The sequence below is a fragment of the Canis aureus genome, chromosome 10 (assembly GCF_053574225.1).
Source record: "Canis aureus isolate CA01 chromosome 10, VMU_Caureus_v.1.0, whole genome shotgun sequence".
NCBI classification, from domain to species: Eukaryota; Metazoa; Chordata; class Mammalia; order Carnivora; family Canidae; genus Canis; species Canis aureus.
Window position 1 is genome coordinate 35,357,548 of NC_135620.1, and position 23,963 is coordinate 35,381,510.

Sequence of the window (23,963 nt, forward strand, 5' to 3'; positions counted from 1 at the left end):
AATCGGAGGACTCCTGAAAGTCACTGACAGCTAACTCTAACAGTTATAATTCTGTAATTCATAAAGCAAAATCAAGACTATTATCTGCTTACAGAAAGAGTTAGGTTTGTTGAAGAACTGAATTTGTTTTCCGAGGAACGTGGTCAACTAGCAGAATTACACAAAGAAAGGTAAAAGCTGATTTAGAAGGTAGAAACTTAATCCTAATTAAACAACTAATATTCCAAGCTAGGGAGAGATAAAAAAATAAAAATGAGAAAAACTCAAAAATACCAAGGACCTATAGGAAATGGAAATCTGTAGAAAACCAAAAAGAGCTAGAAAAATAATATCTATCCCTTCTACAAATCTTATGTACTCACCGGGTTAGAGTGAGCTGAAATTGTACTGGCTGCAGATGGAGAACGGGAAACTATGGGGCTGATGAGTTGAGGCAATGAGCCTCTGGCAATAACTAGCTGAACGTTATCCTTGGCTTTCTGCAGGATGCTGATAGCCTGCTGATGTGTGATTGTCTGATCAAGTGCCTGTCCATTGATAGCAAGGATCTGATCAGTTTCCTTCAATCTTCCATCTCTATCAAGAAAGAAAAAAGGAGTAAAAGGTAATCAGATAGCTCCCAAAAAAATGACAGCCTCTTTGGCATATATTTTTCAGGTTATTTTAAGCCAGTTTTCTAATGTCCGAGTTTTTAAGCTTTTCCCTGCAATTACTTTAAAAAATATGTTTGGGGGACACCTAGGTGGCTCAGCGGTTGAGCGTCTGCCTTCGGCTCAGGACATAATCCTGGAGTCCCGGTATGGAGTCCCACATCGGGCTCCCTGCATGGAGCCTGCTTCTCCCTCTGCCTATGTCTCTGCCTCTCTCCCTGTGTCTCTCATGAATAAATAAATAAATCTTTTAAAAAAAATTTTTTAATAAAAATAAAAATATGTTTGGGCTCGAGTTATCCACCCCTAATCAACCCCTCCAATTTAGAAGCCACCTTCTTTATAGCAATACACTCAACCTATGTGGTTTATCTTAGATTCTGTTTCTATTTACTACAAATAAAAGCAAAGGTATAAATGTTTAGTTGTTTAGAATATATTGCTCAACTTATCATGGGTCATTTGTATACTTTTCTAGAACAACTTTTATTTATTTTTAAAGATTTTATTTATTTATTCATGAGAGACACACACAGATAGAGAAAGAGAGAGAGAGGCAAAGGCACAGGCAGGCTCTATGCACGGAGCCTGACATGGGACTTGATCCTGGGTCTCCAGGATCACGCCCTGGGCCAAAGGCAACGCTAAACCGCTGAGCCACCCAGGCTGCCCTATAACAACTTTTAAATCTAATCGAAGAGCCCCTTTAAAAAGAATAATGTCCTACTCGAATTTTCCTTTCCTTCCTAAAAAATAATTATGACTGTATTTAAAAGATACTCTCCCTTCAAAAGACTTGCTTTTTATCACAGCAATGTTAAAGATCTCTAAAAACTGATTAATAACAGATATATATTAAGTTTCTGTTTTTATTCATTTATTCTAAATTACCCCAAGGTCATCAACCCCTTCTGAATACAATATCAAATACAAAGAAGATGTACTGAGAGTCTCACCTGTGAGCCACACTGCCCTCTTGGATCTCTTGCACAAATATTCCCAGTTCTCCCCGGTTTTCACTCCTTAGTCCCACAACACTAAACCCAAGGCCTCCACATGGAGGTTTAAGGAGCTCAAAAACTTCCACATGGCGACCCTTTTTGGGAAACAAAGCAAGAAATAAAATTAAAAATTAACCACTCCATTCACAGTTATTTTATTAGTGGCATTACTTAGTTTTAAAAAATAAAGGAACTTTCTCAGATAACCTTTATCACTCATCACTTGGAATGAGGTATTTTATTATTGATCCTAAAGAAAAAAAAAGAAAAATGATATAGAAAAATTTCTGAATCATCCAAACTCACATAAAATCTACTTTTTTTCCATTTCAATTCCTTCAGATGTTATAAATGTCTTCCTAAATATATTTAACAATATATACATCTATATATTGTAATATAAATATATATATTTTTCCAATTATTCAGGCTTGTTTATACTGTTCTATCATAACTAATAGGAATAAATGTTCTTACCTGGGCCATATTTTTGATTAGTTGATCAAATTCATCACAAGCAGGTTTCCCATTGATATGTAGAGTACCAGATCCTGTAAATGCTTCCAGATTCCCATTATTTGAGGATAAGAATAATTCATTTTGCAGGGTAGGAATTACAGCAGGGCTGGTATGTGGAATGTGGGCATATTCAACATTTGAAATCGCTGATGTTGTAGTGTTTACCTAGGAGCAATATAGAGATTATTAACAATTTGACATTCCATAAACTATTTCATAGAAAACATCTCAAGAGGGGTAGAAATGAAGTACATATGAAATTTCAAAATTTCCATACCCTTTAATTCAGCAACTCTATTTCAAGAAATTAATTTCATGGAGAAAAATGAGAATAATATACAAAGATGTGTGTATAAGAATGCTCAATGAAACACTGTTTATTAGGTGGAAAAAATTTTAAAACCTACCTTCAGTGTTCAACTTCAAGGTCATTAAAACACATACATTCACATTCATATACCACTCAGGTGAAAAGGCTAGTTATCAAACAAAGTGTATAGTACGACATAATGTACATTAAAAAAGATGTTCAATTTTTTTAATTTTTTAAAAAGATTTTACTTATTTATTTGACAGAGAGAGGAAGAGAGCACAAGCAGGGGGAGCAGCAGGCAAAGGGAGAGGGAGAAGCTGACTCCCCGCTGAGCAAGAAGGAGTCCAAAGCAGAACTCAATCCCAGGACCTTGGGATCATGTACTGAGCCAAAGGCAGACACTTAACCAACTGAGCCACCTAGATGCCCCCAAAAAAGATGTTTTCATTTATATTAAGCATCTGGGAGAATATATCAATATAACACTAGTTGTTCCTAAGAGACAGGAGGCCATTTAATCTATATTCTTGAAGTTTTAGAACAATGTATGTAGTAAAAAATTTGGTCTTTCCCAGAGAGAGAGAGGTCTGATCTTTACTCCCAGTTGCTAGAAGTAACCTCTATACCCTTGAATTTTACTGGATAATAGGAGTGTCTTTACTATTCATGGTGGGCTCCATGTCCACAAGATACCAGCCCAAACTGACACTAAGTTAAATCATATACGCAGTCATTCATGCCTATGAAATGATACCCTAATAAAATTTCGGAAGACCAAATTCAGGTGAGCTTCCTGGGTTGGCAATACTCCCCACATATTGTCACACATCAATTCTGAAAAGGAAACACTTTGTAAGGAAAACAGAAGCTTCATATCTGAAATCCTCTCAGGCTGTACTATGTGTCACTTCCTTTGGCTCATTTTTTACCTATATCCTTTCTTTATAATGGACCATAAGCATGAGTAAGTAAGTTCTATAGGTCCTTATATTAAATTATTGAACCTGAGGGTGGTGTGGGGAACATCCAGAACTTGCAGTTTACCTCAGAAGTGAGGGTGATCCTTTGTGGATTCTTGGCCCTAACTTGATAATTAGAACTTAACTCTTTGCTGTTGGTGTCAAAAGTCTAGAACAGAGTTGGAAGTCTGGAGGGTTGTGCCCTCAAAACTTGCAGTTTGGCTAAATCCAGGTATAATGACATAAGTAACCACAATTACAAAAAAGATAACTCCATTCTGGAAAAGCATTCTATAATTACTTATATGTGCCTGTTACAAAGAGCACCAAGTTAAAGCTAAATAATTTCCATTTCTGTAGGGTGTCTATAATGTAAATTTTTACCCACAATTATTTATTTGAAAGAGTACATCAATAGTGCTTCTGAATCACTCTCTGAATTCATCTCCTGCACTGTGTCCCTCACCCAGCAGGCTCCAGCTATACAGTTCCTCAAACCAAACTGCTCCTTCTATCAGCCACATGCATCCTTCCCCAACATCTATATACTTATTGCTTCATTTCATTCAGGTGTGCTCAACTTCAACCCAGAGAAGCCCTCCCTGACAGCCCTACCCAAGACAGCACCCCACCATTATTCTCCATGAGCTTACCCTGTCCTGTTTTTCTTCTTGGAACTTAATACCACCTGCCATGTACCCTGTTACCATGGAGCTTCCATCCCAATCTGTGTGGACAAACTATATAGAGTTTTCCAGTGGAGGAATTGGACTATTTTATTCTCTATTATATCCTTCATCTCTCTAAGAGTGCTTTACAGAAAGTTGACATTCAATATTCATTTACAGAATATTCATCTTTTTTTAATTTATTTATTTATGATAGTTACAGAGAGAGAGAGAGAGAGAGGCAGAGACATAGACAGAGGGAGAAGCAGGCTCCATGCACCAGGAGCCTGATGTGGGATCGCGCCCTGGGCCAAAGGCAGGCCCCAAACCGCTGCGCCACCCAGGGATCCCCAGAATATTCATCTTTCTAGGGACCTACTCTGATCTCATCTCCCTCATCCCTCCAACTATCACTATTTCCATTTTTCAGATGGCAAATTATACACATTCACATAACCTACATAAGTAGATTTCAACTTGGATTTTTTTCATCTCTATATTACTATTTGTACTATACACATAACAGAGTCATTTGAGATATCACTTCTGGAAATAAGACATTGGGTGAAGTTTACACTGATTGACAAAGCAATCAAAATATTTTATAACCCATCACCAATCCATGCCTAAGAGTTTGTTACCTGTCCTTAAAGTTAAAGAGAAGACTCAGTAAGTTAATTAAGTCACCAATAATCTAACTTACATTGGCTTATATTATATTGGCTATCTACAATCACAAATACAAGAGAGAGATCACTGTGTTTAAAAGAGGCTTTTGGGAATCTTTTTGGTTATTTTTAAATCTATAGCAGGCATGACCAATTATTATTTTTCAAAAGCAAACTCCTTATGCCAAACTTGATTTTTTTTTTTTATCCTAAGCCATGGCAACTTCAATTAAGTCTGCCAACAGAAGATACACCGCTCAGGTTGAAGCAGATGGCATAATGAAATCTGTGACAGGTTGAGGATCCCACACACCAAGACCTAATGCCTATAGTATGTCTGCATAGGAGAAAAATATTTGGACTTCTACTGTGGTAAACCAGAATGAACAAATCACATTCCAAGAATAGAGAGTTTATCTCTATGAAGTTAACTGGTGAAACAGAAGCTCTGATTTTATGGAAGATTAGGTGGGAAAACACTAAAAGTAAAGTTATAGGACCAGAACTAGTACAATACTATGAGAATCACATAAAAGTATTGTTTATAAATGTTTTTTTTCCAAATTTGCCAGTCTTAGTGTCAATGACTCTTCCTATCTCCTCCTGGCCCTTGAGGTCTATGCAAATATAAGAGTAGAGGTTAAAGAGATCATATATTTAAAAACTATAATTATATCATTATACAAAATGGTTGTTTTAATGTGCACATTCACACTCACAGAAAAAGCACAAAGACACCTTTGACTCTGCTGTAACTGTTTAATAAAATGGTTTTCTGAACTATAATCTCCTTGAGAAACAGGAATGGATCTTATTTGTCTTGATAGATCTGTTCATAGCAGACATGGAATAAATGTTTAATAAAAAAAGTTTGACTCCCATCTTGGCTTATAAATGTAAAATAAACAGAAGAAAACACAACTATCTGGTGATTTTTATATACAGATAAACAATCTGTATAATTTATGGAAGTTGCTAATAACTGAACAAGAGTCACCAAATAATTATCTGTTCTCTGCTTAAGTTCTGGCTGAGTATCTCAAACTAAAAAGGCCTTATATGTTCTTAGTAAATAAACATATAATATAATTATATTATTATGGATTTGAATTAGTGTTAATACCTAAAACAACTTAAAATGAAGGTCATATAATTATTTAATTAAAAAGTCAAATTCTTTGTAAAAAGACAGGATGAACCACCCTTCAGTATTTACAAGTATAGGTGAAGTCCTCTTATAAAATGCAGCCAGACAAAGCCCAGGTGGTTCAGCCAGCTAAGTGTGTGACCAGCTCAGGTCATCATCTCTGGGTCCAGGGATACTCAGGTTGGGCTCCCAGCTCAACGGTGAGTCTCCTTGTCCCTCTGCCTCTCCTCCTACTTGTGTTTTCTCCTCTCAAATAAATAAATAAAATCTTGAAAACAGAATAAGATGCAGTCAGAACAGGAATTGGTTCCGTTATTTCAAAAAGTCAGATAAAGCAGAAATCATAATACGGGGCAAATACATAATTTAAGTACTTTAACTTAAAGCATGAATGTATTCATTCACAAATATCTTGATACACAAGAGGTCCCCACCTCCTCTCCTGCATGAATTGTACTGTTTAACATGGCATTATTTTCAACTAGTCTCTTGAAGATGCAACCAGAATTTGGACACCTGAGAAATAATTTCATTAAGGAAACCTGGGTTTTTATGAGATCTCTCTTCAGTGTTTTATAGTGTGATTACACACAATTTGTCAACAACTGTTTTGTTAATTCATTTACGTAGTCTTTCAAAAAAAATTTAAGTTTTCATGAAAAAATATTTTGCCATAAAATTTTATATTAGATAATAAAGTCATATAATTTAAAAAATAATTATGACTGGCAAACAGCTCTAAAAATGACTTTGATAAATGTACATTTACCTGATGACAGCTGGAGAATCACACACAAGAAAATATCTGAAAGTGTTTTGTGCTGTGAGCATCAGTCGTTTGCCTTATAGGACAGCATCCTTTCACCTAGCAGGTCACTTATTTAGAGGTGTGCTAAGAGAGTTGCTTCTTTTAGGACAGCATTCCAAGAAAACAAAAAAATCCTCTTTAGTTCTATATACAATTAAGCTCACCCTGTGGAACCAGCTAGATCAGAATAACCCACTGATACCAGAAAATTTTTATAAAGATGATATCAACCAGAAAATTTATATAAAGAGCTGTTAAAAATATGTAAAAGTATCAAAAAGAAACAACCCCTTCTGCCATATTCTATTCATCAGAAGCAAATCAATAAATTCACCCTATACCCAAGAAGAGATCACACAAGAGTACCAATGCCAGAAGGCAGGGATTACCAGTGTCCATCCCAGAGGCTGACTACCACCACAGCAAAGCATAATAAAACTGCTGAAAGCCAAGACAGAAGGAAGATCTTAAAAGCCACTAGAACAAAAAGGCACCTTACCTTCAAAGAAGAATAAAACTGATGGCTAACCTTTCAAGTTAATCAATGAAAAACAGAAGACAACAGAATAAAAAAGAAAAATGAAAACAAAAAACTGTCAACTTAGCATTTTCAGAATACCTTCCTTACACACACAAACACACAGTGTTGTTTCAGAATTGGACTAAAGAAATACACAAATAAATTCTTAGAAATAAAAAAGATTCCTGAAGGAATTTCCTAATGCAGGAAAGATTGAATAGCACAAAAAAGGGGTTAAAAATTTTGAGAAAATCAGGGCACGCCTGGGTGGTGCAATCTATTAAGCATCTGACTCAGTTTTGGCTGGGGGGGTTATGATCTTGGGGTTGTGAGATGGAGCTCTGCACAGGGCTCCAAGCTCAGCAGGGAATCTGCTTAAGGTTCCCTCTCTTCCCCCGCCCCTCCCCCTGCTCACTCTTACATTCTCTTTCTAAAATAAAAAAATAATTTAAAAAACAGAGTAAATCAATGATAATTTCTTAAAACAGTAAAGACAATTGTGGAGTTTTAAATATTGGTAGAAATTAAAGTACACAATAATTACACAGAAGATATGACTAGAGTACATGAGGTTGAACTGCATGAAGTTCCTTCCATTTTCCAGAAAGTAGCAAAAGTTCCAATCAAAGTAAAATCAAAATAATTTAAGGGTAATATATATGACAAGACTCCTGTCTGGCCTAAAAGAAGAAAACTCAAATCTCAATGTTAAAAAAGATCCAATTAGAAAATGAACAAAGACATTTCACCAGAACGGATATGTGGATGGCAAGTAAGAACACAAAAGGCATTCAGTATTATTATCCATTAGAGAAATGCAAATTAAAAGCACAAAGAATATCACTATATTTAGTCATTCTGACTAAATAAAAAAACAGTGACAACACCAAATGCTGGTAAGAATGTGGAGACCATGCACTGCTGGTGCACTGCTGGCAGTAATGTAACATGGAAGAGCCCCTCTGACAAAGAGTTTGGCAATTTCTAAAAGAAACCAAACATGCATTTACCACACAACATGGAAATTACACTCTTAGGCATTTGTCATACAGAAATTAAAATTATGTACACACAAAACCACACAGCACCTTTACCTACAGAGTGAAAATCTGGAAAGAAACAAAGGGTCTCTCAGGAAGTGTGTCCATACTATGGAATAAAGCTAACCAATAAAAAGGAACAAAATAACAAAATATCAATATACACAACCACTTGGATGATTCATAAGAGCATTACATGGAATGGAAAAAAAGACAATTTCAAAAGGTCATGTATACTATGACTATGTTTTTATAAAATTCTTGAAATGATTAAATTATAAAGATGGAAAAGTTGCCAGTGGATGGGGTGGTGGCAGGGAGGGAGCAAGGTATAGGGATTAATGAGTAGCACAGAGAGGTCACTGTAGTGATGGAATAGTACCTAGACTGTGAAGTTATTACACAAATCTATGCAAGAGAAAGAATGACACAGACTGAAAAAAATTGATACATATTCAACCATTATCAGTTTCCTTGGTTTTAATAATTTTACTATAATTACCAACATGTCACCATTGGAGGTAACCTGGAGAAGTACATATAGGACCTCTCTAAATAATACCAAAAGTTACTGTGAATCTATAATTATTACAAAATAAGTTTTTTTTATGATGACTCAAATAAGCCAAGGATACTTACTATAATCTTTAGGATAACCACTAAAAGAATATTAATTATAAGTTTTTTTTTAAGATGACTCAAATAAGCCAAGGATACTTACTATAATCTTTAGGATAACCACTAAAAGAATATTAAAATTAAGTATAAATAGCATGCTAATGGAAGAAGAGATGAAATAAAAAGTGAACTAATAAAAAAAAGAAAATATAAGACAAAAAGAAAATAAAAATAGGAAAATAAAATTTATTATTATATTTAGTAACTACAATTTTCAGATTGTATAATACAATAAAACACAAATACATCTGTTTACAAAAGATATGAGTTAATAGTTAAAAAGATAAAATTGAAAGTAGAAAGATCTACCATCTCTACAGTAACCAGAAGAAGTCTGGTCCATCTACCCTACTATCAGACAAGTGGACTCTAAGTCAAGAAGCATTACTCGAGACAAAGAGGAACAATTCACAGAGATAAAGGGTTAATTCAGTAGAAAGTCTTAGTCATCTAAAAATGTAACCTCAAAACATGGAGGACAAAAGGACTCAGAAATCAAATGAGAAACAGATATATTCACAATCAAAAGTAGAAATTATAGCTTATCTCTTTCAGTAACTAATAGAATATGGGGGACAAGTCAATAAGGATATGAAAGATCTGAACAACATTCTAAATACAGTTGATACAGTCAATTAAAAAAGCAGCTCTATTTCCTAGGGGGAAAAAAAAACTAGAAACTAAAACATATGACCACATGATTTACCATGCCAACGTAAGGGAGAAAAGAATGATCTTTTCAGAAAAAAAAAAAAAAAAAAAAAGAATGATCTTTTCAATAAATGGTTCTGGTTCAAATGGATATTCAAATGGAAAATTAACATACATACTTCACCTCACATCACAGTGCAATTTAGAAGCTAAAACAAGCTTCTGAGATAAAGTCTCTATATCCTTGGAATAATCAATGATTTAAGTAGGACAAAAAAGGCAATACACATAGAAGAAAAGTTTTAAAAATTAGACTTTATTAAAATTTAAGAAAACCCTCTGGTCATCAAAACTTGTAACTAAGAGAGTCAAAAAGCAACACACAAAGCAGAAAAAGCTGCAATACAAATGTCAAAAAAGATGGTATGCCTGGGTGGCTCAGCAGTTGAGCGTCTGCCTTCAGCTCAGGTCCTGATCCTGGGGTCCTGGGATTGAGTTCTGTATCAGGCTCCCTGCACGGAGCCTGCTTCTCACTCCACCTGTGTCTTTGCCTCTCTCTGTGTGTGTGTCTCATCAATAAATAAATAAAATCTTTTAAACAAACAAATGTCCAAAAAGAAGTTATACTCAGAAAATATTTTTTAAAACTCTCATAAGTCAGTAAGACTGACAAACCAATAGAAAAATTGGCAAAAGACTTTTAAAACAGGAACTCCAAAAAATAAAAAAATAAAAAAATAAAGCAGGAGCTCCACCAAGGAGGATATCCAAATGACCAATAAGCGTATGAAAAGGTGCTCAGTATCATTAATCATTATATGGTACTACAACATATACCCAGAGTGGCTAGGATTGGAAAATGAGAAATTTAAAGCTGAATGTACCAAATGTAAGTAATGATGTGGAGCAATGAGAATTTTCTTATAGTGAGAGAGCACAGACCTACAACTACTTTGACAAAAAATTTGGCAGAATCTACAAATGCTGAATATGTACCTTAAGACCCAGAAATTTCACTCTTAAGTAAACATCCAAGAGAAATGCATGCTTATGAACATCAAAGGACATGTGTTAGAATGTTTATGGCAGTTTATTACAATCAGCAAAAGTAGAGATATATTCTAGTACTATTCATACAATGAAAAATTAAAAGAACTACAGCTACATCTAATAACACGGAGGAATATCACAAAGTGAAGACAAAGCCAGGAATGAAGCATACATACTCAGATTGTGTTTATATAAGATTCAAATACTTATTTATAGGATAAAAGTCAAAACAGTGTATGATCTGACTTCTACAAGGAATCTAAAAAAGCCAAACTCATATAAACAGAAAGTAAACTGGCGGTTGCTAGGTGCTAGGGGAAATCGGGAGATGTTGATCAAAGGATACAACCTTCCAGTTATAAGTAAGTGCTGGGGATCTAGTATACAGTGTGGTCACTGCAGTTAACAATACTCTGGTTTAAATATACCATAAAGTAAACCAAGCTAAATGAGCAAAGTTAAGTGAGTAGATCTTAAATGTTTAAACCACACACAAACATAAAAACGTTATTACTGAGATGACAGATATGTTAACTAATCTCATTGTGGTAATAATTCCACAATATCAAATATGTGCATATCAAATATCACTTTGTAGATTTTAAACTTACACAGTTAAATGTCAATTTTATCTCACATAGGCTGGAAAAAAAATAGTGATTCTTTTGGGGTAATGGATAAGGACTGCCTGAGGGGATATCGAGCATTGTGGAGTGTTAGCAACTTTCTATACTTTGATTTAGGTGAATGTATACATTCCATTTATTAAAAAAAATAAATAAATAACCTTGACCTATATAGTTTTCCTCTTTACTGTATATTAATTCTCATTTCTTTCTAAGTATGCAAGGTAAGTGATAAAATCAGAGCACAGAACGTAGGACACTCCAATGATTGATAAAACACACACAACTAACATGGAAGTGGTTTAAACAGCCTCCATATTATCAGGCTAAATTTTCTGACAGAAACTCAGAATTTAAAGCTCAATTGCCAGGCATATAGAGTGAGAATACAGAAACTGAGTATCTAAAGATAAAGCCAAGTCTATTGCTGTGAGGTATGACCCTCTGTAGACTTCATATGGATTCAAATGGCTAATTCCCATTAACAGAGTAAATCCTTCAATGAGTACTCTAGATGAATCCTCAGCAAGTGCGTTTTAAACCCTGTAGCACATGTAGATTTTTCTTTTTTAAAAAAGATTTTATTTATTTATTCATGAGAGATACAGATAGAGAGGCAGAGACACAGGCAGAGGGAGAAGCAGGCTCCCTACAAGGAGCCTATGGGGGACTCGATCCCAGACCCTGGGATCATGCCCCAAGCCAAAGGCAGGTGCTCAACCGCTGAGCCACCCAGGAGTTCCTCATGTAGATTTTTCTTGCTCAAAGGTTATGAACTTTTAGAACTTGTAATCATTTAATTGCACACCAACATACAAGAAGAAAAAATAATCATTATGCTATCTAATACTTTTATACTGAAGTATTTTGACCCACCCTGGTACAAGGTTGATATTATCTGCATGAGATTTCAAAATAGCAAATTTTCTCAATAAAAATACCTACTCTATAAAATTCATTTCATTCCAAAATTACTCAAAAAGATCAATGTCTTAAATATTTTGATCATATAAATATGATCTATACATTTAAGTTTAACCAAATACAATTCCCTCAAATATGCAGATCTGCTTAACTAAATCTGCTAAAAATATTGAAATACTGACTTCTTATGTTTCATCTATCCCTTCTGGGTTAACTGAAAAGGAAATTAATATTATTAGTTTTACTTTAATGGCTAACATCAATCTTTCCAGAAGTACTTGTATAATTGTCTAGAAAAAAAATATTGCTTCGGATCAAACTGAATTTCCTAAAGTATTTTTATATAGGTTATCAAAACCTGTTTTCTGGTTTTTTTATTTTGACCTATTTTGAATACACAGAATAGCAATGAGAATAAAGGGCCCCAAATGCTTATATAATTTGAGGGATAGTTCTATCCTTTAAAAGCTAACGTATATATTATCTTGAATTAAGAAAGAAAAATGACCACTGTTTTTACAACCCTAGTTTTAGTAGACTTCAAACAAATTTATAAACATATATTGCTAGTTCAATTTCCCAATTTTTTGTTTGTTTGTTACTCCTTAACGTAATGAGAAATAAGAAATAAGGCACTCTCTCGGGAATTTGCCATAACAGGTGCACCTCATAGAAATGCAGACTGTTTTTTTCTTAATCTGCACCTTGTCTTTTCTTCTTGCAAAACAAGAAAAGTGCTTATTTTCTTGTGAATTTACAAAAATGCTGTAAAACACTCTCTGGAACTGATCCCAAATATGAAATTCAAAGATAGATAGGATACCAACAGTACTTAATGAAATACAGTACGTAAAATGGTAGCAATCACAGGGAAAAAAACTGTTTATACATAATAGAACTGCATTTCAAGTTTGGAAGCAAGGGAGGCCTCCTTTTCCATAAATCTTTCAGTGAAATACTGATTAGAGCACAACTCTGATGCATTATTGAACAGGCAAACTCTTGCACAGTAATTGATGGTGGCACTCTGATTTAATGATCCTTATTTTTAAAGCTAATTAAAGAAATTGAGTTGCATGTTCAAAGGGGATTAGCTTAATGTGATGAGACTATTTTGGACATAAAGTACCTCCATAGTTCCTGAACTAAACATGATACAAAATGGAGCAGCAAATTATAAGGTGGTGGGAGGGGGGCATTTTCTGATGGAATAGGCATAATTTCACATTTTCTATGTGAACTTCTTTTCATTCATTCAAATACTTACTGCACACCTCAAATGTCCAAGACATTGGGCTCTAGGGGATGGGACAGTACTTAAAGAGATAAAATGCTTTGCATAACCACTAATACGTTAGATATTCTATAAAATTGCTTCACCAGGCACTGTTCACCCACTAGGCACCGTTCACCCACCTACTAAGATAGAATACCTTTCTCTTCATAGCTGCGAATTGTTGAATAGCAGAGAAGATAGTAGATGAGAATTTGTAGATAATCTAAAAGTAGCCATTGAAGATCTTTGGCTGATAAATTTAAAATACAAGGTCACTGAATTTAGAAAATAATTCCTTAACCCAAGAACGTTTAAGCAGTCATTCTGAGTAACCAAAATATAAATTTTCTTCATCTGCCTCTGTAAAGTTTCAGTGGTATATTTGTCCTTAAATTCCCACATGCTAATTGAAAAGGATAAATGATCAACCAAGAAACTCAAGATGAAAGGCAAAGAAAAAAATGAATTAAAGAGTACCTAAGACTCTTCTGGTTTTCTCTCGTTTGATATTTAGAAAGGCATAAATAATTGATCAATCATCTTCCTAAAGCAATGAAAGTAATGCGTATTGTTACAGGCTATTAAATGACAAGATCACGACCAAAACCGTAAACTCTATACAACATAAGTGATGTTGTCAAGTTAAATAAATGGCCACATGGCAGGTTATGCTATTTTATTTAGGATGCTCTAGTCTTCAGTCAGAGCTGCCTCTATGAAAACTTTATTCTTAAAATTACATCATAATTAAAATTAATACACAATGCATTCTGCACTAAAATGTCAGTATCAGGGATCCCTGAGTGGCTCAGTGGTTTGGCACCTGCCTTCGGCCCAGGGCATGATCCCGGATCGAGTCCCATGTCCGACTCCCTGCATGGAGCCTGCTTCTCCCTCTGCCTGTGTCTCTGCCTCTCTCTCTGTGTCTCTCATGAATAAATAAATAAAATCTTTAAAAGAAAATAAAATGTCAGTATCAGACAGCATAATGCAGAGTATTCCATGAGTATTTTATAAACTAATTTTTTTAAGGTATAAATTTCACTAAGATCTTTAAAAATAGGGACGCCTGGGTGGCTCAGCAGTTTAGCGCCTGCCTTCTGCCCAGGGCATGATCCTGGAGTCCCCGGACTGAGTCCCACATTGAGCTCCCTTCATGGAGCCTGCTTCTTCCTCTGCCTATGTCTCTCTCTCTCTCTCTCTCTCTCCGTGTGCCTCTCATGAATAAATAAAATCTTTAAAATAAATCTTTAAAAATACTCAGTTGAAAAGATTCAAATTGCCCCCAATATCCTAAGATACATATGAATACTTTTTTAAAAAGATTTATTTATTTATTTATTTATTTATTTATTTATTTATTTATGAGAATGAGAGAGAGCAGGAAAGAGCACATGAAGATGTGGGGCAGAGGAAGAAGCAGACTCTTCACTGAGCAGGGAGCCAGATGTGGGGCTCCATCGTGGGACTCCTGGATCATGACCTGTCAGAAGGCAGACATTTAAACAACTGAGCCACGCAAGTGCCCCTACATACAAATACTTGAGTAACGTTGCAAAATAAAACTTAACTTATACAAATAAAACTTGAAATTAACCACAGTTTTGCTTTAAACTTTTTTTTGTTATTGTTATAAAAAGTTTTAAGTTTACCATTTAAAAAAAAGTTATTTTCTATAATGAAGTAAGATACTATAGAATTCTTTAACCTATACTAAGTTCCCACTGAAACTCCAATTAAAGACCACTAATTTCAAAAGCAATGGTTTCTTTCTCACACTTGTTTGGTCTTTTTTCATAGTACTTTACTTTTTATCGTTATTAGGGAAGAGGTGTCTGTGATATGTGGGGGGGAGGGAGTCATATTCCTATCAGCTCCCCTCATGAAGAGCAATAATCTATTACCCTTCTTAAGTCACTTTAAAAAGTTCTCGATGAAGGGGGCACCTGGGGTGAGAACCTGAGATCCTGGTCCTAGTACCAACCCATGGCTTGTCCCTCTGCCCATCCTTCCTAGGCCCCGTCCCTTCCCTGACCATGCCCCCTGCCTTAGCCACGCCCCTCCCCTGCCACCTTGTGCTCTCTCTGCTCCTGCTCTCTTGCTCTCAAATAAATATCTTTTTTTTAAAAGTTCTTGATAAAGTACTTAAAATTATTAGTTTTATTCAATCTTTACTCTTATGTGTATATGTTTTTAATAATCTGTGATTCAAAATGGGAAGTGAACATAATGCAGTTCTGCTGTATAAAAAAATACAACTCTTGTCTACAGGAAAAGCATTATTATTTCAGTTGCAAGCTGAACTAGCTACTTTTCTCAAGAGCACCATATTACTTGAAAAAACAACTGAAAGTAAACAAAAATGATTGTACAAACCTGGTATATGGCAAACAATTTCTCAAAAATAAAGTAAGCCTGTCACTTCAAGGAAAACAACTGACAGTAATTGTTGCAATAGTAAAATGTGAGGCTTCAAGTGAAAATAAGAATTCTGGAAAACTTGTTATCTGTCACCCTGAGCTTAATAACTTTCCATAATTTAAAGACTATTGATAATACCAGAAGCAATGATAGTATAAACTTTTGATATTATATAATGAAATGTGAAACATAATTTTCCTGTTTTCAAATTTTCCAGAAAACCAATGTATTACACAATTATGCATGGTTAAAAAAATTCAAAGCACAGGATAGATTTTACTGTAAGAGTACAGAATGTTCACTGGTTTGGTTTCTGATAGCACCTTATAACTAAACTTTAAGAAACTACCAACAGGGGCACCTGGGTGGCTCAGTCAGTTAAGCATCAACTCTTGGTTTGGGCTCAGTTCACATCTCAGGGTTGGGAGACCAAGCCTGGCACTGAGCCCTTCACTGAACACCGTGATGAACCCTGCGCTCAGTGGAGAACCTGCTTGGGATTCTCTCTCTCTCTCTCTTTCTCTGCCCCATCCCTACCCTTGCTAGACCCTCACATGTGCGTGCTTTCCCTCTCAGATAAATAAATATATTTTTTAAGACTTTATTTATTTATTCATGAGAGAGACACACAGAGAGGCAGAGACATAGGCAGAGGGATAAGCAGGCTCCATGCAGGGAGCCTAACTCAATCCTGGGACCCTGGGGATCACGCCCTGAGCCAAAGGCAGATGCTCAGCCATTGAGCCACCCAGGCATCCCAATAAATAAATCTTAAAAAAATAAAACAATCCCTACCAATAGTTTTGGTGTACTATCAAAGGATATTCACAAAAAGGCTATCCTCCTCCCTTTGCCAGCTAAATATATACATCAACTGAAACAACAAATCCAAACAGATCAAATGCAGAAGCAGATATGAGAATCCAGTCTTCTTCTGTTAAACATTAGAGAGATGTACAAAAATGTAAAACAATGTCACTCTTTTAATTTTTAAAGCAATAGGTTTATTACTGCTATTCTCAAATGAATTAATAAATATTTAAAATACTTCTCAATTTTAATTTCTAACCTGATAAATATTGATGCATAAAACCACATAAATTAAAGCTCTTTGAGGTCCTTAGTAATTTTTAAGGGTGTAATGGGGTCTTGAAACCACAGTATCTGAGATCCACTGCCTTAGAATATTAAATTTCAGTGAGAGAAGAAAGCACCAAGAAGAGAATCAATAGTTACTGAGTGCTTGGTAAAAACCCAGCTTATGCCTTAGAGGTTTACCTCCATGCTATATATCATTGCCATATCACAACTAATGGAGGAGAAAAAAGAGGTTCAGCGAAGAAAATACATATATGTATATATTCATTTTAAGAAATAAACTCCTGTAAGGTCATCTCCTAATATATATAAATGTCAAAATACAAATCTGGGTTGTGTCTGTCTCCAGATCCTATTAGACTGCCAGCATCCAAGATCAGATAATCATAACGATGGCCTCAAATCACCAGGAGATCCTTAAATTATGTTCACCACACGGTTTACAAGGACAGTGAAACAAAAACAACATAGCCCTATGATTAAGACCTGGGGTCTGGAGTCAGCCAGCCTGCATTTAAATGCTAGCTCCACCATTTAAACTCCCTGTGCCTCCATTTCCCCATCCATGAAATAAGGAAAATAACATTATCTATTACATCTACCTACTACTATCAACCACATTAGAATTGTTGCAGTGATGAAACAGGTACTTAAAATAGTTCCTGGCACACAGTAAGAATTTCATACACGTTCATCACTCTGACGATGATAATGGTGTGAATAGTGTATCTTTCCAATATGGTTACTAAGAAAACACTAGTTCTTCAAAGTAACTTCAGTTATTTGGCTAATATATTTATCCTAAAAATTAGTTCTCTGGCAAGGAAAGATAATTACTGATGCACAACAGTTCGAATTTTCATGAATATTTACATGTCTCTTAATTAAGCAATCATTTACTGAACTTAAATAAAATATCCTATTAGGTACAGAGTAGTCAGAGATGAATGTGGCATGGTTTTATCCCAAAACTAGTAAACGGTCTTCAAATCTGAAATGCACTTAATTCTAAAACTGCTTTTTTGCTTGGTAAGAACAAATGGCAAATGGAATGCCGCACATACACCACAGTCTAGGCATGTGTGTTGACGTGTATTTGCAGAATGTCTTTTCTTTATTTAAATCTCAACACTTCTGTGCTTTCTTAGCAAAACTTCCAAGGCAAAAAATTTAGAGAATGTAGATTGACCAAAAGTAATATTCTTATCAAAGTATGCTGAAATAGTCTGCATCAAAGGGTGAAGTTCAAATTAAGTAAATTAATATGCCTTAAATGCCAAGACAAATCGAAATTTAGAAACTGAAAACTTAGGGGTTGCTGAGTGGCTCTGTTGGTTAAGTGTCTTACTTGGGTTCAGGTCATCATGTCAGGGTCCTAGATCAGAACCCTGCATCAGGCTCCGTACTCAGCGGGGAGCCTGCTTGTCCCCTCTCCCTCTGCCCCTTCCCCTGCTCGTGCTTTCCCTCTCTCTCAAATAAATAAATAAAATCTTAAAAAAAAAAAAAGAAATTGGAAACTTAGATGAACAACATGTTAGAATGTTTGTAGTGTTTTTTCTACCAGTTCCACATTTCCAGAAGACAAAACTGATTCACAGTTCACAGTCTGCTTAGAGAAAAATAAAACAAAACCTCACAGACAAGCTTAAATATGTGGAAATGGGCATATGAAGACTGATGGTACTTTGTCACACTGCCTCTCCATTCTACTATTATCCTACCCAGATCACCTAATCTCTAACAAGTAGCGTAATTATTTAAGAAGCACAATGAAAGTTCTGGTTTATATTAAAAGATTCTGATTAAATCTGGGTAAAGATTTAAGGGAAATGGCAAATCTTAATGAACCTGAATTTTCTAAACATTAAGTGCATTTCTCTTTAATAATGCTAATAACTGCTTTTCCAACCTATTTATTCCTTTTTTTTTTTAAGATTTATTTATTTATTTATTCAGAGAGAGCAAAAGAGAGGTAGAGACACAGGCAGAGAGAGAAGCAGGCTGCACGCAGGGAGCCCAACGTGGGACTCCATCCCGGGTCTCCAGGATCACACCCCAGGCTGCAGGCGGCGCTAAACCGCTGCACCACCGGGGCTGCCCCCAACCTATTTATTCCTTTATAGAAGAGGACTAAGAGTTTAGGAACAGTGTAAATTAAAAGTAAAAAAAGCACTGGCTTTGGGATCAGACAGGTTTACATTCTTCTTCTAAACCTACCATTGAATAATTGCGTGGTCCAGGATTAAGCTATACAACATCTCTCAGCCCCAATTTCTTCATGGATAAAATGGGGATAACACACACCTCATATAACTGATGGACTAGTCAAATGAGACAGTCCACAATACATGAGAGCTTCCTAAAGGTGAGGGTGGCTATTTTTGTTATATAGCTTCAGATGTAAATTAACCTGTTTCATTCTTAAATTCTTAACTCATTTAGGTTATACCCAGTAAATTTCACATTTTTCCTCTCTTCTCCAAAGACCATTTAACTTTGTCACAAAAACACCATACAATTAGCACCATTTGCTGTTTTAGACACACATGCATACCCAATAGCAAGATGGTGTTGCATTTTAATCCAGCACTGTATAAAAAGCTTGAACACTGCCTTCTTGCCCAGGATAAAACAAGAATTTTAGTCCCTCAAAGGCTCTATATTTACAAACTTTTGGTTAAAGGAACAAACATTTAAAAGCTGTTATTGTACCAAAAATAAAGTATTTGAAATTCCTACAGTAAATAAACTCTATGGTAAATGTAAAAACATAAGAATCACTCCTTCTCTTTTAACTTCTCCTAGATAATGTATGTTAAAGTCTCAAGAAACAGATACTTTCCTGTTAGGCAGCTGCAATGCCCTATCATAAAAGTCAAACCATTTTGGGAGTAAGAAAAATATTTTTTTCATTTTCACAAGCAACAACAACTTGGAAGAATTCCGTTCCATTTTTTGATAATTCCTGTTAACAGGGTTAAGGCATGTTTTCTTTCTCTCTGTACTTCTTCCCCCCAACACCAAGTCGTAACTTAACCTAGACATTCTTGGGAGACAGCAGTTGTTATTCCTCCTTTACTGATTGCATGGCTAGAGATGAATCTTCTCCATTTCAGTTTTAAATTAGAAACCATAGAGAAAAGGGTGATTTTTTTTTTTTTGCCATTTATATAAGTACTAAAGCTGAGTAAACACAGACATTGCCACTCTGTAAAACAAATCCTACAAAATCGTATCCTTCTGATTACCAAAGTCAGAACAGAGGAACAAAAATGCCCGGCTATGAAAATTTTCATCTTTCCATCAACCCAAAAAATATAACAGTCAAAAGTTAACAGTTCTGCTGATGCCACTGCTTAAAAGCAACATACCTCAACAGTTTGGCCATGAACCTGATTTAGCAGTTTTATAAATGAGTACCCACAGAATAGTAGTTACTCCTCAGGCATGCCCCTAGATAGTGGTGCTCTAGCCAACACCCCCTGCTTACATCATGTATTTGAAAGTGACCCTATGAGATATACGTTAACTACTTATTTCTCTGGGCTCTCTGAAAGTTGTTCCTGTTTTAAGACAGAGCATTGGAAAAAAATACACAGGTACAGTACACTTTAGCAGAAAAGCCATTATCACTAAATTAGTATGTGATGCTGTATTCTTAGTGTATACTCTTAGTATACCTCATTCTTAGAAAGATGAAAGAAGCATTTCTCTGAAGAATAATTCTTGTATTTTATGATTATAATTAAAAGTCTTATCTATCAGAATATCAATAATACCTTTACCATAATTTTGTTGAGGGTTTTCACTATAATTTTTTAAATGTGGAGAAACAAGATGATTGTTAAATATTGTTTTTAATAAAAGAGCTAGAAGATAAAGTTGATACAATTTTTAACTTGATAACAATAAAGTTTGATACTGAATGCAAAAGAAGAAAGATGAAAAACACACCTGCAACCTCCAGCCCTCCCCAAAAAAACTCTACCTAAATAAATCCTTCACAAGTGTCCTCCCTTTCCAAGAACTCACACATAGGCTGTTGCCCTGGTAACAGAGATCTACAGGTGACTCTATATCAGGGGTTCTCAATCTCAGCACAACACACATTATAAACCCAATAATTCCTTGTTTTAGGAGGCTGGGCTAGGCATTGAGGATGCTTAGCAACATCCCTAGTGTCTACTCATTTACACATTAGTAGCATGGCCCCTACACCCCCACACAAGTTACAACCAACAAAAATGTCTCCATATATTGCTATATGCCCCCTGGAGGGAGAGAATGTAAAATCATCCTCACCTGAGAACAGGTCCTCTATACCCTTGTAAACACTGTGTCCATTACCCAAAATAAATTCTCCTATCACTGCAGAAAAGTCCTACTCATTTCTCAAGACCCATCTTATATGTTGTCTCCAATGTAGTTTTCTTGTAGTCAAGGTTATTTGACTTTTTATTTATTTTATTTTATTTATTTATTTATTTATTTATTTATTTATTTATTTTATTTATGATAGTCACACAGAGAGAGAGAGAGAGAGGCAGAGACATAGGCAGAGGGAGAAGCAGGCTCCATGCACCGGGAGCCCAACGTGGGATTCGATCCCGGGTCTCCAGGATTGCGCCCTGGGCCAAAGGCAGGTGCTAAACTGCTGTGCCACCCAGGGATCCCTTTTTTTTTAAGATTTTATTCATTTATTCATGAGAGACACAGAGAGAGAGGCAGAGACACAGGCAGGCTCCCCTGTGGGGAGCCCAATACAGGTCTCGATCCCAGGACCCCAGGATCATGACCTGAGACAAAGGCAGATGTTCAACCACTGAGCCACCCAGGTGCCCCCCAATGTAGTTTTCTTGTAGTCAAAGTTAATAATTCCTTCCTCTTCTCCCAATCATTTTCTTATTTAGTTACATAAAACATGTATATTCTCTTTCCCCTCTAGATAACGAGAACCTGTCTTATTTATTCATAGTATTTTTATCAACTTTATTAATAAATGATTATAAGCCTTCTATAAAAGCACCCATGAGATAACCCTCCCATTGCCAAAGAAAATTTGGCTCACTGAATCATGTCTGACGCTGAGCAATACATAACCCTCCAATGCTCTCTTGCTCCGTGTGTGTGTGTGTGTGTGTGCATGTATAAAATTGTTGCCTTTGCTCCTGAGAAACGGAAATTAAGTGATAATACTCAATTTTAGTTACACAAGGTCCCTGGAATATCCAGTTCTCTGATATTTTTATTTGGTCTTTGTTTAGATTTACCTTTGAATCACCCACTATTTGATATGTTATGCTCTCAGAAGTTGTTCCAAACTCTTTTGGGAATGTGAACAGGTAAAATTTAAAAGCATAAAAATATAAGACAAAATTTGTATACCATGAACCCTGTATTTCAAAATAAAAAAGAAGGATCCAATTACTCTAATCAACACTGTACAATAATTTCCAACCTGATTCTACATTAAATCAACACCTCTCCAATTATTTCAAGAGGTGTCACAAAATTTCAAAAGAGAAACTTAGGAAAAATTCGGGCTTAAATTGGTGTGTGTGTGTGTGTGTGTGTGTGTGTGTATACACATTACACATTTAGATGATATGCATATAAGCCAACAGTTTTCTGGGAAAAAGGTGAATGAACAAGGAGCCTGGAAATAGCAAACAACAAGAACAGCAGCAAAATAAAAGAATACCATATTCCAAAAAGGCCAGAAATCACAGACATGGAGAAAACTCCAGAATATGCTGAGCCCTGGGGCTTGTTTCCCAAATCAGCAGCATTTGTAGCCTGAATTACACACATTATTTCTTCAATCTTAGAATTGGTCTTGGTTGCCATAGCTCTTAAAAAAAAATCTCAGGGCTGTCAATTTCTAAGTATTAGTCCTAAATTTCTACTGAAATTAATAATTTTAATTCCCAGTTTTCCTACAAATAACTCAAGGTAAAAAGACATTTCATCTCATATCTATGGTCAATTCCTAAGGCAAGGCAATTAATTAATCAGGAAAGTAGTATACACCTCTACTGGACTGAAGAAACATTACAGAATAAATATGCAAATCCAATATCCTCATGGCTGACAAGTTTCTATTATTAAACTGCTAACGTGTTTATTTCTCCCACAATAGCTGGATCTTTGTCATGAATACGCATTGAGCCCTACAGTTATTAGCTGTGATGACTAGGTGACAGTGAGGACACTACTTGAGAATTTGCATCTGACAGATCATTGACACACGGTCACAGTTCTTTTTTTTTCTTCTCATTCACTTAAGCAGGAATCATGCAATAGGAAAGGAACTAGAGCTATTAGAGATTATTCAGGTTTAATAGCACACATCCTTTTAGCTGGCGGTTAGAACAATACACAATGTGGCAGAGTTAAACAGAGGCATCAATTATGCTCTCAGACCTGTTAATATTTTTGACAATATTTAAATAGCACATCCCTTCAGGGCATGGCTTTTTTGCCCTCTCAGTTACACACCTGTCAAGTGTTTAATTTGCCAAAGGGAAACAGTTTGATTTCTAAGGGCAGTCTTAATACTGAAGACGCAAATTGGAAAAATTACACATTACTGAATAGAAGTAATGAGAAAGATCTGAGGGGGAAAAATAGTCAGCTTAATTCAACATGGCATGTCAGCATCTGTCATTAATGCAACAATATGATCACATTCTCCAATATGCTGCATATACCTCAGGCTTTTCAATTATTCACTCCTTTCACTTTCTAAAAAGGCAGGAGGGTGATGGAGGAGTAAAGCTGGAGGAGTCAAATTTTTTGGTAATACTAAAAAAGATGGAGACGCTAACTTGCAGCTATTGTGCACATAAATCTACACATCTGAAAACATAACATATATTTTAAAAGATAAAAGACAATAAATAAAAGCCACTGGTCAGATTGGCATAACTAGTGGTTTAAAAGCACA

General features: G+C 35.5%; 1 protein-coding gene across 15 annotated transcripts in view; it reads right to left on the reverse strand.

The window, feature by feature from the left end:
* Positions 1–23,963, reverse strand: part of MPDZ (multiple PDZ domain crumbs cell polarity complex component) — a 165,842-nt gene that overhangs the window by 111,161 nt on the left and 30,718 nt on the right. For all 15 annotated transcript variants that reach the window (XM_077911975.1, XM_077911974.1, XM_077911972.1 and 12 more), the window contains exons 4-6: positions 2,129–2,335; positions 1,607–1,746; positions 363–576 (exon numbers count right to left, since the gene is read on the reverse strand). In XM_077911975.1, the coding sequence (XP_077768101.1) occupies positions 363–576; positions 1,607–1,746; positions 2,129–2,335 (561 nt within the window). The remainder of the gene's footprint in view (positions 1–362; positions 577–1,606; positions 1,747–2,128; positions 2,336–23,963) is intronic.